This window comes from Triturus cristatus, chromosome 2_2 (genome assembly GCF_964204655.1).
Source record: "Triturus cristatus chromosome 2_2, aTriCri1.1, whole genome shotgun sequence".
Classification (NCBI taxonomy): domain Eukaryota; kingdom Metazoa; phylum Chordata; class Amphibia; order Caudata; family Salamandridae; genus Triturus; species Triturus cristatus.
In genome coordinates, this window is record NC_140582.1 from 1,005,675,355 (window position 1) to 1,005,690,950 (window position 15,596).

The window sequence follows — 15,596 nt, forward strand, 5'->3', positions numbered from 1 at the left end:
GGGAATTTGTGCCGGCATTTCAACTACCACCGACTGTGGGTGCGAGGTACTCCCTGCATCAAATGGGTTCCTTTGCATTCTGTCTAGTCTGGCATGGAGAGCCGCGGAATCCTGCCGTGATGTGACTAATTCTGCTTGGACCAGCGCTAAGGCGGCCACTACATCTTCTAATGTGGCCATCCCTACTTTCAACACAACCGGGAGGAGACTAATTCGTGGGCCGATTATTCTGTCGTGCCTTCCAAATCCGAGTCCTCAGGGCTGTGTCGATGCTCTATGGGGGCCCACCTCTGAATCGACCCAAGTCTGGCGCATGTAGAATACACAGACTCTTGGGGCAATTGAGCGGGGGAAGGAAAGGATGGGGACTGCTGGGAGGGAGACCTGTAAAGAAAAGAAAGGCAACGTGCAACACATACACATAGGCAAATGAAGAACATGAGAAAACACAACTACTGCACAATAAAGTGCTCCACCCTGGAACACATATCGGAACACGTTGTTGCCTGTAGAATGCCCCACCTGGAGCAACAGATAAATAAGTGAACTCTGAGGTTGCCTCCTCAGATCACAACAGTTGCGTGGCTAAGGACCCCGCACCCTCTTTCTATATTCTCAAAGTCAAAGTGAGGAGGACGGAAAAATATGGAGGTGTGTTTAATCCTCCCTCAAGTCAATTCACACACCCACACTCACTGCGATGAGCGTTCGCTCTGTTGTGTACTGTACTTCCCAAAGTACGAAAGGCACCGCACACTGCACGCTCTCCAAACAACTGTTTATACTTGACTGCGTGTCTCTTTCAAAAGTACGAAAGACACTGCACACTGCACGCTCTCCAACAACTGCTTATGCGAGACTGCGTGTCTCTTTCAAAAGTACGAAAGACACGGCACACAGCACGCTCTCCAACAACTGCTTAGACGTGACTGAAAGTTAGCTCGCGGGCACTATACCCTCCCTGCAACAAAGGACCACGAGTCGGCCTTTTTCCAACAGGGAGCAGGTAACCCACGCGCCACTACGGGCGACGACTCCCCTCTGCATGTAACGGCTGGGAAGCACGTTACGGCCAACAGAGGAGATCCCAGGACTTGGGTTGTCCGAATGACGGACCAAGGCTATGAAATGGCGGTTCCGAGAGTAAAGACTCCAGAACCCTCTTACCGCTACCACGGAGGCGAAGACTTTCTCTCTGCCACTGGAGCAGACCACAATGGAGGAATAATCGGCAACGCCGCCCGGGGCTCTGCCGCTTTGTATCCTGCTTCTTGGTTCCGGCTCCGCTCTTGCTGGCGCACGTTGCGTCACTCTGGGCATTCTGGGGAATGTAGTTCCTGGCCGGCAATACGCGCGTACAGCTAGCGTAACACCCGGCCAGGAATCGTGACACATTTGGCAAGCACCAGCATGAATACCTTGTGCACACTCCTATTAGAATGGGGCATAAATCATGAGCATAAAGGCATCGTCATGAGCAAGCAGATAAAACATTATGCCTAACCAGCAGTGTAGTTACATTGCACATATCATCAGTAGCAATGCGCCCTATCATTAGGCACAAATCAAGATCATGGGATATAAAACCAAATCAGTGGAGCCCATCTTGTTATGCAAAACAAACATGCCCCTCGATGCAGCTTCCCACGCTCTCGTGGGGTAGCTGTAGAAACAGCAGGGACAGCACTGGCACTTGACGGTGTTTTTTAAGTCTTCGTCTGGGATGTTCAAACCAAGTTGCCCCCAACGTTGCAGCTGCGGTCCAAGAATGAGCATCAGGGCACTGGAGGCCCACCTTGTGGTTCTAAAAGTAGCTCTACCCCCAAAAACGGTGCGGCGGGCCCCTCACCTGCGGCGCCACTGTACAAATTATCATGTGGCGCTACGGCACCTGGGGAGCCCCTACTCTGGGGCTCTCAGGTCAAGAGAAATGCTGCCCACAATGATGCAGCTGCCCGCTCTTGTGCGGTGCAGCTGAGGAAGAATACGGCGCCTCCACAACTCGCAGCCCAGCCCCACTCACTACTCCTAGGGGGCTGGGCCGGTGAAGTCACCGCCGGTCTTGCCCTCCGTTGTCACGGCCGGGTCCGGGCAGTCAGCATGCGGGGCTCTCTCCAACCACGGGAGCCCCACCAACGAGCTGGCACGAACTCGCCTGACTCCCGCCTTGACACCGGACTTCCTCCGGTACTGCTCTCGACTCGCAGGGCTCTCCCCAGCACCCGAGGGCCCGGCCTGGTGCCTCTCTTTAACCGGGCCACCCCTCGTGGGACCCGGGACTTCTGGTTTGCCGCTTGGGGAGGCGGGGTAGGCTCCCGTCCTCCCTTCCGCCCACGCTTCTTGGCTCCGGCCCTCCCTTCCGCCCACGCTTCTTGGCTCCGGCCCGTAGTGGCTTCCGTTGCGCGGCCCCTGTCCACCTCCGGGCAGGCTTCACAGCTTCCTAGTCGCATCTACGGTGCTTCTTCTCCCCGGGCCACAGCGGTGATTTCTTCGGTGCAATTTAGAGTGCGGGGTGGGTTCCCGCTCGATATACCTAAGAGCAGAAATAACGCGAGGTGGGCACACGCGAAGGACGGCAATACGGGGTAGGCTCACGTTTATTCTAAAAAGTATAATGCGGGGTGGACACCCACGACAAAGGTGTGCAACGCGGGGTGGGCACCCGCTTTTCTTTTTAGTGAAACAAAATAATGCAGGGAACGCGGGGGGGAAATCCTACACCCTGGGGATTCCCTCGCAGTCTCGCGTTGCAGGCGTCAGATCCTCTTCTGCTGGGCAGACAAAGCGCTCAAAGGTGCTAGAACGCAGGCAGAGCTTGATTCAAGCTGTAGCGCTCCCAAGGTGCTGGGTTCAGGCAGGCAGAAGAGCACAGTTCATACTGGGCAAGATCAGCAGGCAGTGGGCAGCTCATCATAACAGGACAGCAGTTCCTTGGAACAGTCAACCCCCATAATGTGGCACTCCTCCTGGCAGAGCAGTCTTCACTCCAGCAAAGGCCTCTCACTAGCCCTGTGGACAGCAGAGGGGTACAGAAGGGCTCAGGGGCCAGCACGCAGGCCCTTGCGGCGGTACCTCCTGGCAGAGTGTCCCCTCCAAGTCAAAGTCCACGCTCAAGCACACCACATGGAGTATCAGCTCCTCTATATATACACCCCTCACCCCACCTACTGGAAAAGGCCAGAAAATTCTGGAAGGCTCTCTGGAGAAACCGGTCCCAACTGGTTTTGGTGGAGGTGTAGAGCAACCTGTCACTTTGAGAACTAGACCTGCAACCCACCTCAGGCAGGCGGCACCAAGCACACCGAAATAGCGACTGTTGAAAGTGACATTTCTAACACAGTGAAAATAAATCTGCGTACACCTTTGCGCAGTATTTATTATATTCAGTTCAACCACACCAAACATAACATATTTATTTGGTTTCATTTAGGAGCTATCCATAGGGGGGAAAAGTTCCCAATGCTAGCCTATTCCAACTGAGTAGGAATAACAGTAAAATAGCTCCCACCTTGAACCATATCTTACATAGCACCAAGGGACAGAGCCCCACACTCCCTAGAAGAGTTTCCTGTGCCCTGTCGCTGTCCTTCCTTTCACGTATCCATCCACACATTTATCCATCAGTTCTCACATCCACCCTTTATCCGTCCACATTTGCATGCTTCCATCATTTCCCCATCCACTCGTCGGTATGTGCATGTGTCCGTTTATCTTTTTAGCTATTGATCCTGTCACTAGCCCATCACCTGTCCTTTCACCAGTCATCAATTCACTCTGCTATTCATCGTTCTATTGCTCCATACATCCATCGATCCAATTGGTTCATTCTATAGTCCATCCATCCTTCCACCCTTAACCATTTCTTCCTTCTTTGTTTCGATGTTTCCTTCCACTCTTCCTTTCCCCTTCCATTCTTTGTCTTTCTTTCTTCTGATCTTACCTTTTCCTCCCATCCTTTTGTTTTCTTACCTTTCAACCATCAGCTCTCTTTCTATTGCCTTTCGTTTTCTTATTGTCTCTCTTTCTCTGTACATGTCTAATTTTGAAGCTCTTGGCCCACTCCTCTGCCACAGTATTTTAATACAATGTTATTCATTATGACCATTTGCTCCCAAACAGAAGAGGCCCATAAACAACTAATCACTATTTTAACCGTTTATCAGCTTTTCGGGTCCCGTGGCAGCCATCCGCATTTTATCTGCTAGGGGGTTCACATAGTCACTACTAAGAAAATCCTTAGGACAACTCTCTAACCATGTACCACTTAGGGAACACAATGACCACTGCTGTTGCTGTTTTACAGAGGGTTCACCAACTTTCAATGGCCACTTTCTTATCAAGATTAATTGTTTTTATGTGCTATGTCATTGTAGGGACCCCAACAAGCATCCCATCTCACAGGTAAGTGTTGGAAGGTCTTGAATGATAGGTTTTCATGCAGTGCTCATGCTTTAGTCATTGTGACACAGAAGAGGATTCAGAAGTAACTGCCAATATCAAAGATGGATGCTCCACATTGTCCAGATCCCGAACATGTAACATTCACTGAGACATAGAAGGTAATGGCTTTAAATGAACTTTATTGAAAGTTAATTAAAGCCATATAAACCAACTGCAGCATAAGAGATTAGCAATAACAAAGTGATAAAATATTAAAATGTAACCGCTCTACTTAGTCTGTAGTTGGCAGTCAATATCATTTGACAGAGCAGTTAAACTGAGGGCTGATAAAATGTAAACTTTACTTGGACATATCATGACATAATCTTTTTCTAGCTCCAAAGATAAAGTCCTCATATATTTTAAAAGACGATATCCATTCCAATTGAGGGGGGGAGGGTCTGTTGTTGCCGTTGAAACACAGCTTGATTGCATTTGTTTTAAGATCCAAAGACCAAGACTGTGAAGCGATGAAAGTAAAGATTTCTTTTTTAACTGTTAGTCATCACATTGTGCAAGAGTGAAAGATGGGAAAACAGTTTTTGGCGTATCAACTTAAGTGTTAATTAAAAAATATATTAGGTCTGTGTGCTGGCCTTTAGTCACCTTATACCCACTTCCCCCAGTATGTAAGCTACCATTTCCTTTTTTACCGACCAGTTGTTTGCCATTAGTAGCGAGATGAGAGGCAGGGGTCAATATCTCTTGATTGGACAGGGGCACTATTAGATCATTGTGAGAAAAGTCTCAAAACCATTTAATCTCCTTGGATGCTTTGCTTTTTGGACTACTCATTTTTGGACTTCTGTCATGAGTGAATCTCAAAAACGGAGTCTCACTCACTGTAAACTCTGTCAAACTGGATTGTGAGTGCCAACCGCTTAAGAAATGGTCTGCTGTGTAGCTTGGGTCAAAGGCTCTGGGATGGTTGCATGTGAACACATGCCACTAGTTTGCACACAGGTGTAAACTGAGGGATTAGGACTACCATCTAATTTAGCCCCATATCTCGGCACAGGTAACCTGTCACAGAGGGGGCCCTTCATTGATTGGTGCTGACCTGTACACAACTTATAATATGAGAGGACGTTGATAGTGTAAGTTTGTTCATCTGTAGTGATTTACGAAAAAGTATGTGTGCTCCATTGTTTTGTACACTATGGTAGAAAGTTTGATCATAGTTGGGCCTAGCAACTTAGTTGAGACACCAATATTATGGCGAAGCAGGATCCCAAATGCGGATCTAACTTTAATTTCCACATATCTGTACTCCCTCTGGCACTTCAAATTGTATCCTTCACTGATTCAGCTCCTAATTATATTCTGGTCTTTTATTGTTTAATGGAATGTGAGACACTATAAAATGCCGAATGCATGGAAATATATTATCCCAAAAATGTTCTTTGTTTTATTGCAGCTTTGAAAAATCATTGATGTCAGGGGTGGCACGTGTTTGACTGTGAATTGTTAAATATGATTCAAAATGTCTCAAAATTAGAGGAATTAAATAATAAAGGCTCTTACAGAATTCAATTTGGAATCATATGTCTTGTTTGAACTTGTGTGACTGCTTTACTCTGGGAATCTGCCCTTTCTGTTTGTTCTTCCCCAATTGTATACTCTGGTTAATCACAAAAGTCCATGCGGGCGAGAATGCTTGAACATCCATTGTTGCATCTGCAAACTACCAGTACCCAATAAGAAATCCTTAACATGGATAGTTGTCATTCAAGACTTGAAATTGGACTTTCTCTGAGCAAGACCTTTTCCTGTACTAGCTAGATCGAAACCTCTGCCCTAATCAACATTGTGGCTCCTCGCCCCCTTCGTGCATGCACCATGCGTAAAGAACGGTCACAGATGACTATATAATGGAAAGAGGTATGGCATTAGCGACACTGTTTAAAGGGGATCCTTCTGAGGGAGGGTCCAACAGTCTAAAACTGAGACGAGAAGAAGCAGATTTAGAGGGGCCTAGGGCATCAAGCCTGTTGACCCCCACTCAGCAAGACATTTTGCACTGTGACTGGCACCCACTTGCACGCAACATGGGAGCTTGCCACATTACCTAATCCCTGACAGTGGCACAATATGCTTCCTGACATTGCTACTTTCATTCTATGTGTGTCTTCCTTTTCCCTTCTGTCTCTCCCTCTTCCCTGACCGCACGTCTCATGCCAGAACCTTTCTCTTTGGAGTTTCTTCAGCTAGTCACTATAATTGTGGCATTATGACTTTAGTGCAATACAATGTTATCAAAGGTGAATTGAGCAATATGACAGATGCAACATGAATCATTTTAAAGTACCAATAAAATACAGAAATGAAGTAAATAACAAATGGTATACAGTAAATCTACACAATGTAATGTTCCAACAGATTGTATTTGAAATTCTGTGTTTTCCAAATGTAACATAACCTAATAGGCGAATTTGTAGAACACATATTTGCCCCAAGCGCTATCTTTGTGCCGTTGGTAGATGACAGTTGTTTAGTGGTGCCCAAACTAAGGGCACATATTTTCTCAACCTTGGAAGGACGAAAGGCTGATTGAGTGACCCCACTAGGATTTGAGCGCATGATCATGAGGTCAAAACCAATTCTTTCAGTGGATGGTATTTGTTCATGCAACTGGATCATTTATCATGCAATTAAAACAAACTTTGCATTTCTCTCACCATCCTTCCTAAAAGTAATCAGAATTTAAATATTTCATGCATATGGATGATCGTTTGCGGACTTGTTGCACTAGCTGTCGAACCCGTTACCTATCTTAGATTCCAAATCTTGACTCACTCAAATTTTGATAACTTTTGCTGCCTGGGTCATTAATAATTTCTCTTTTAATTAAACTTAGTTTGCATCTTGAAGTTTGTTTTTATTCCAATGTTCTGTAACTTGTAACTCACACATACACCACATGTACTTTCAAGCATAGGTTTGTTGCCCAGTCGATATTTGGTTGTGCCATTATTGCCCAGCAGTAAAATCTCTGTTTACTTTTGTGGATTCCACCGAGGGACATATCCTAACAGGATTGACCCTCACCCAAGTTTCACTGTTTGTTTCCTTTTAGTAACATACGTTTCATTGACATTTTTCAAAAACAGTACCAGACATAGCTGCTAGTACCAGCAAATATAACTAAATCTGGGGTCAAATCAATACATCTGCATAATTAAACAGAAATGTACCGAAAATAATGTACAGCACTTTCAATTGCTTGTTGGAAAGTGCATTGAGCATTCAATTAAATTAGGTTACAAAAAGTGACCCTAGGCAACTTTGCTTCAATTAATCTGTATAAATCCAAAAATATTTGATCTAAAAGAGCAGATGATGGTGAATCTCAAAGTATGTATTTGCTTTCCTCTCAGAAGAATGATTCCCCGAAAGTCCTGGGAAATTTCGACAACAGAGGGATGAAGGAAAGACATTCTAAAAAAAGGTCTGGTGTAAAAAAGAAGAAACTGGAAAATGAAGATCATAAAGGAGACGTATTGCTTGAAGTAAGTTTATTCTGTTTTGCATTCTCTCTGTGGAATGATGCCTTTCATTTTTGTTAGAATAATTCTTATAGGAAGAGAGATTATTTTAGCAAAGCAATCACATAGCTTTTAAATACCTTTGGTCATGAAAGACCCCTTGGACTTCTTTAAATGTTTTAAAATGATGCTCTGGGGGTGTGGTCTTGCTGGGTATGCAGTGAGAGACACGCCACGGGAGCTCCGGCCACTCGCTGCTTTTTTGAAGCTTTTACAGCGGAGCTGGGGACTCGTCGGCACCCCTACACGGGGCACATCGGTGGCGGAGAGTGAGAGGCACCTGTGGGCGGGAGGAGAGTGTCTGGGACGCGGCAGAAGCGGTAGAGTGGCCGCTGCACCCTGGCCTTCCGACCCGGACTGAGACGGCCGCCCTCTTGATGCGCTCGGCCCTCGACCTTCCTGGTAACTGAGGGGCTGACCTTTGGCCCTCCGGATCCATTGAGTGCTGTGCAGCCCTGGGAACAGCTGCGGTGTGGTTGAGGCACCTCCAGGGGAGTGGACGTCATTCTGGACCCGGCTGGTGCAGGAGTGTGGACGTCTGACCCTCCCGGATCGGACCCGGGCTGCCATTTTGGCTGCTGAGCCCTTGATGTCCTCCGGTCCTGTGCACTGCTCCCCGCCTCTCTCCCAGACTGGCGGCTTGCTCACCGGAGCGACTGGGGAACCCGGCTTTTGGGTCGGCGGAAAGCGCGAGACCCCTGCCTTTTGGCACTCAGGACTGGAGGTGGCCACCATCTTGTCTGCGGCGGTCCCGGGCTGTGCGGTGCTGCCGGCAGTGGATTCGGCCTGCGGAATACGGGCCCTCAAGGAAGCTGAGGGCCCTGTGTGGGGCTCCCTGCGCTGCCCCCGCAGCTGACTTGAAGAGCACCGACGTGTCTTGATCTGCTGTGGCTGTCGACCTGGGTCTTCCCCTCCCCCTGGAACTGGCGTGAGGCAGGGAGCGGTGGACATGGGCCCCTGAGGCGGTGGCCCCATCACATGCTGGTTGACTGGGCGGTGGGACGAAGCTAAGACACAGCTGGTGCAAGTGGGTGTCTAGAGGAGCAACCGGCCCTCCGGCGGCGATTTGGCCTGGAGGTGGCGATTCCCTGGTCAGGTGAGCCTACGAACTGGTGCGGGCCTCTGCCCTCCCCCGCCTGGCCTGCACTTCCCCCACACTGGCCCCCGGCAGCATTGAAGCACAACGCAGGTGAGGTGCGGGGGGGGTGGGGACGCTCCTCGCCGCATCGATTTTCCGCATCTCCCCTCTGGGCACCTGCACCTCACTGACCCCACGCAGTCCCGTTGCGTCCCACCTGTTTGGGACCCACATCAGCAGACTGTCCCCTGAGCTGTGGTGGGCACGACAGGCCCTGCCGGCTGACCTCCCAGCTTGGACATTGGGAAACCAGCGCGTCACGTCCGAACACCACCTCCACGGCATGGCATACATCTCCTAAACATAGCTGGTGACTGGCGGCCTGTACGCATGCGGAACCAGGCTCTTGGGTGGCACCCTCCCGGTCATGGTCTACAGTTCGCCGTTTCCAGCGCTCCCCACATCCTGATGAGCAATCGTCCTCACAAGCCAAAAATGACATCATTCAACATATACGGTCCCTAGAAGGGGAACGATCTGCAGCTGACTCCCGGCATCCTTCACCTTGACTGATTGGAGCATCACATCCGCAAATGGCAGAGTACGACGACCTTAGAAATTGTTTTGGAGCCCTGTGGAGTTGGCTCCCAGCCCCTAGAATCGACCATACTCCAGCTCCCTACCGGCAGTATAGTTGGTGCTGGATTACCCACCCAGATAACTCCGCGAGCAGCTGATGACCCGTCCCCTACCTCTTCCTGGGAGAGTGACTTCTTCGGGAACACCCGAGCCTTTTGGTCTTGGCTGGCCCACGACTGGAACAGGACACTGTGGCCCGGTTGGCCAACGTTGGTTATGTATTCTTTGTCTGTACGTATCTGTTCTCTTTTCTCCTCTTCTCCCAACTTTCTCTATACCTTTCACCATGGTCAACAGAACAAAGTGGCGCTCTTTGCTGATGACCTTATCCTTACGCTATCTCGCCCGCACGTCCCTCTTCCGGCGCTACACTCCTTGCTGCAGTCCTTTGAGCTGGCCTCTGGTCTCAAAATCAACCATGAGAAGTCCTGGGATCTGAACCTTGCGATCCCTGAAGAGGAGATACCGGCCCTGCAAGCCCTTGTTCCCTATCAGTGGGCCATTAGCTCCATTCGATATTTGGGGCTTCAGTTGACCCCCTCGCTTGACATATGGTCCCAAACGAATTGGCAGGAGTGTTTGAGAACTGTCTTAGAAGATCTGAGAGGGTGAAGGAACCTGACTACCTCCTGACTGGGCCGTCTGAATGCTGTCAAAATGTCGGTGCTCCCAAAAATTCTGTACCTGTTCCAGTGCCTACCTATCCCGATCCCGCAGCACCAGATACAGAGCCTTCAGCGAGACATCACCGAATTCATTTGGGGCGGGCGTACACCGCGATTCTCCAACAAAGTTCTTATGCTCACGTGAGATAGGGGAGGGCTAGCATGCCCAAACCTACTGGAATACTACTGGGCCTCTCATCTTCACATCGTTTCGGAGTGGACAGCGTTTGAGAGTGAAAAGGTCTGGTTCCATATGGACAGGGCGGTCACCGGACAAACCATTTGGGACCTTTCTTGGCTTCATCGGGCTGCACGCTCCCGCAGTGCTTGCATTGCTGTGCCCACCAAGACGGTGCTGGACATCTGGGACAGAGTAGCTGTCCCTTAGGGACTCACGACCTTCCCCTCACACCCCCCTTGCAGGCAACCCATTATTCCCGCCGGCTCTAACCCGCAAGTGTTCTCTAAATGGCTGGAGGGAGGGTGCAGAACAATCCGAGATTTATATGGCGGGGATACGCTTAAAACCTTTGCCCAATGCAAAGAAGAGTTTCGGCTCCCGGAGACAGCTAGGTTCCAATATGCGCAGCTGCGGCACTGGGTGTCTACGCCCGAGATGCAGAATGCCGCCACACGCCCATTCACCCCCTTTGAGTGACTGGTACGTTCCTTTGACGATTCAAAAGGACTTATTTCACAGACCTACCAGATTCTGCAGCACCCCCTGCTGGGAACCACTCACCCATACCAACGCCAATGACAGTCAATGTCCTCTGCTGAAATTACACCTGTTCAGTGGAATCGTTTGTGGCGCGACATACCGAAGGTCTACCGCAGCATAGCACAACGAGAAACTGCGTACGAAATCATGAGGCCGTGGTATTATACGCCCACATCGATTGCACAGGATGTTCCCCCAACTCCTCCCCGCTGTGCTGGAGATGTTTGAACGCTCCGGGGGACTTTATTCACATTTGGTGGGCATGCCCGCCCCTGACCCTGTTCTGGGAAGAGGTTCTGGAAAGAGGTTCTTAGTCATATTAAGGAGGTACTTGGCTTCCCTCTGCCTGAATCTACAGCCACGGTTCTTCTAGGCCTTAAGCCCGACGAATTGAGAGCGCTCACACGGAATGATTGGCACATTGCTCTCCATATGCTAGGAGCCGCTAAACAACTCATAACACTAAATTGGAAGAGAGCAGAGACCCCACCCATTGCTTCTTGGTTCGTGCGCCTATGGCATGTAATGACTATGGAACTATTCACAGCACGCCTACAATCCTGTGAAATTCGCTTCACCAAAATATGGCAACCTTTGGTTAAATATCTTTGTAAAATAGAACATGCGCGTCTCCTACCACCGAAACTCTGGGCCCTACGCCTCTTTGAAGACGCTGTAGCCCCACCTGAACCCGACAGACTGATTGTATAACTATAATAGCTCAGCCCATTGCGCCACATGACACATGCAATGTCCAACGGCCTGATTGGTGCGCACCGCTGGCGACCCCCTCGTTTCCCACCTCCACCTGCCACCACCCCCTCACCAACACCCTTCTCAACACTACTGCCTTAACCCCCACTGACTAGAACTACAAGCATTGCAAGGACCCCAGCCGCGCCCACTCTATCTGCTATAGCACCCCTGTCTTAGAAACCTATACTCCCCTTGGCTTTCTTGCCCTCTCACAGCTCTCTATCCGTTCACTTCGTATTTCCTCCTCTTTATAGGCACCTTGCCTACCCTTTCTTCTCTTTTCCCGGTTCTGCTTTTCTTTTTTCTTCTTCCTCGTTATGATGCCGTACAAGTTAAGCATGGGTCTTGAAATTCCCCCACCGTTGCAACCCAATATTATGACATATGCAACACGTGGCCGACCCATTAAGGGTTGTAGGCGACATGCTGTGTAACATCTACCTAAGTATGCTTTTCTAGAATCATCCGTGCTTCCCCTAACTTATGCGGCCGGCCCTACAGAGGGTTGTAGGCCTTGTGCTGTGTATGCATCCTACATTTGAATGGATCATGACGTGGGGTGGGGACATACCCTAGCCCTCTGAGGACTCTCAACTCGCTTGTCATCAATTGATAATCAGAGAGGCTTACAACGGTATTCATATCGGTGTCCTGCCTCGACTGCGAGTCTGACGTGGTGAGAACATTTGCCAGTTCTGTGTCTGATTCTGCCTGGCCCTGCCTCTGCCCCTGTGACCTCCCCCTCTGTTGCCCTGCTGAGCCTGACCTAAAAAAGAGCGCAATAAAGATCCCAGATCCTGATTAGACTGTGGTTGGGGATTAAATCTAACCCTCCTTTGACCCGAAGAGTGGGAGCCCTCCTCCTCCTCACTAGATGTATTGTCAAAAGTCCAATTCTGTGGGGTTCGACTGATCTGCTGGCGACCACCTCTTTGGTATCTGGTAGATGGAACTTGTTCACTGCCTGACTGATAATATTTATCTTCAATGTAAGGAAACGCCCATTCATGGGAATACCTCTCGAGGTTCCTTCTGAGTCCCTTGATTTTCTGATTAACCGTATATTTCTTATAATCCGCTAAATCCTCCTGTATCCTCTGTAACTGTTCTTTTGTGTCAGTGATAGTGGTGTCATTTTTTATCACATCCTCTAAATCAACAATTTCCTTCAGAAATTCATCACTCAATCTTTTAGCAGTCTGAATAATTAAGATGAGGCAATCTTGGGTGCATTTGTTCGCAATAAAGCTCCAATCAACCCGAAATTGCGTATCTTCCAGGAAAATTCTCGGCTCAGTCCTAACTAAAAGACTCGCAGGGGCAGCTCCAGCTCTATACAGTGTTCCAAAATGGAGTACACTGTGCAAAGAGTCCAGTGGATCCCCGATTGGTTTACAGAGGCTAAAGTAGGTAATACTAATGCTCTCTATTGTGGTAGTGTGGGTGAGCAGTTAGGCTTATTAAAGGGTAGTGTTAAGTATGTGTTGTACTCAGAGAGGCAATAAATGAGACACCCACTCGGAATAAATTTAAGACCAATTTTTTAACAAAATAACACTTCTTTTTATATAAATTTTAAACTTAAGAACTTAGTTTCAAGGGGAGTACAATTTTTGATATAAATATTCACAGGTGAGTAAATCCTTCAAACCGGTGCGCTTTTACGCACAACGCAATCCTATGGGAGGAAAAGTCAATGGTGCATGAGGGTAGGCACAGTCAGTTTCAGGGGTTCACTATCTGGGATTGAAATAGTAGTAGGCCAAGGTTCGAAGTACTACCATCAGTTCGTCGGGAACCACCCGGGTTCTACCAGGAGTAGGGTGCTGATGAGGCTAGTAGTTGCGCTACAGAGAAGGGGGGCCACCTGAAAAGAGTCTGCACAGGGGGACTTGCGGGCACGGTTGAGGGCTCCCAAATTGGGGCTCAGGCCGCAAGTTGTTTTGGAGCACGGGGGCACAGCTTGTTTGTTGGGATCCGGGCCGGGTGGTTCGGGAGTAGAGGGTATTAGTTGGCTGGGCTGGGTGCGCAAAGATGCTCCTCACTGTCAGGGACAATCAGCTGGCAGAGGAGAAATCAAGGCTACCAGGAAAGTCTTGAAGTGGGTCTCAGTGATGCTGATGTCCCACAACGGATACTTGGTCCTGGTGCAATGAGAGTGCGGACTGGACACGCAGTGTTGGTGTTTGGTGCAGGGCGTCTGGAATCCCGAGAGTTGGTACTGCATGGCTCCGGTTGGTCCTGGTATCTTCACACTCGATGGGGAGACAGATTTGACCTTCCAGAGCATGAGTACTTTCTCCTGGTTGTCTGTGGTGTCGGTCGGGTCAGGGAGCTGCAAGGCTGTGGACTGAACTCTGCTTGTCGGTGCCTGTGGACTGCAGGGGAGTAGCTCCTCTACTCCAATGGAGACTTTCGGTGTTTGTTGAAGTGCTGGCAGGTTACCCAAGGCTTTGGTAGCTCTCCAGCTCGCAGGACAAGTCACTCTACCGCGATTGTCGAGAAAGGGTTGAGAACGGCAGGGTTTCATGCCAAAGTTCTAATACACTTCTCGCCAGGCAGTGACTCTTCTTCGACCGTCTTCTTTTGATCTGTCGAATTTGAGGTCTTGGGTTCAGGGGTGCCACCTAAATACTCAATTTAAGGATGTTACTAGGAGTTACAGGTAGTAGCCAATGGGCTACCTAACTTTATGGTGCCCACGCCCTCTTTATGACCACTTCCTGTGGGAAGCATGCATAACCCTGACCCAAGAATGCTAATTTCGTCCAAAACAATATGGAGGAATCTGAAAAGAGGGGTCCACCTCAGCTGGCCCGCCCCAGGGGTGGTGCTGGCTGAATGTGGCACACCGCCTAATCTTTCTAATTTTCCTGCTTGTCTTGCTGCCAAGAAGTGGGGTCACAACAGGGAGGGTGTGCACCTCTACTATCTGGAGAGTCCCAGGGTTGCATATCAAAGGCGGCAGGGCCTTTGAAGCTTCCCACTCTGGATTGGCCATTCTTTTGGATGAGTTGTGAACACCTCCACCCAGGGCAGGCTTTTCTCCTGGCCTCAGAGTATAGGCTTTCACCTCTGGAGGTCAGAAACCTGTCTATGGTGGCCAGTCAGTCAACCTACTAGTAGTCGGTAGGATTTCGGGGGGCACCTCTAAGGTGCCCTCTGAATGCATGATAGAAATGTGGGTCTTTAGTTGGCAGTCGTATGCACCCTGTCCTTCTAGTCAAGGTCAGGGAATTACACAACTAAGATAACCCCTGCTCACCCCTCAGTAGCTTAGCAGTCAGGCTTATATCAGAGGCAACGTGTAAAGCATTTGTACCTAAACACACAATAACACCGTGAAAACATTACAAATGGACACCACACCAGTTTAGAAAAATAGCCAATATTTATCTCATCAAAACAAGACTAAAATCCAACATACATTTTTCAAGATATAACTTTAAAAAGGTTAAAAACAGTTCAGGCCATATAAAACTATGGATGTGTCACTTTTTGTGCAAAGTACCTGTGCTGCGTCAAAATCACAAGGAGAAAACAGGCTCAGGGCAGGGGAGGTGAAGCTTCAGAAAGCAAAGCAATGCATCATTTCCCTACACTCAGGGAAGGTGATGCAATGGTTCCTTACACACAGGGAAGGTGATGCGACGGTTCCTTAGTTCTACTCAGGGGAGGTGATGCTTCGGTTCCTTACAGTGAGAGGAGGTGATGCGTCGGTTTCTTACTGCGTGAGGAGGTGATGTGTTGAT

At 49.0% G+C, this 15,596-nt stretch overlaps 1 protein-coding gene across 2 annotated transcripts in view; it reads left to right on the forward strand.

Moving 5' to 3' along the window:
* The window catches only part of EVC (EvC ciliary complex subunit 1), a 719,388-nt gene that overhangs the window by 7,068 nt on the left and 696,724 nt on the right, over nucleotides 1-15,596 (forward strand). Inside the window, exon 2 of one of the 2 annotated variants that reach the window (XM_085642437.1) lies at nucleotides 7,818-7,949. In XM_085642437.1, the coding sequence (XP_085498563.1) occupies nucleotides 7,818-7,949 (132 nt within the window). The remainder of the gene's footprint in view (nucleotides 1-7,817; nucleotides 7,950-15,596) is intronic. The other variant, XM_085642438.1, reaches the window with a different exon arrangement.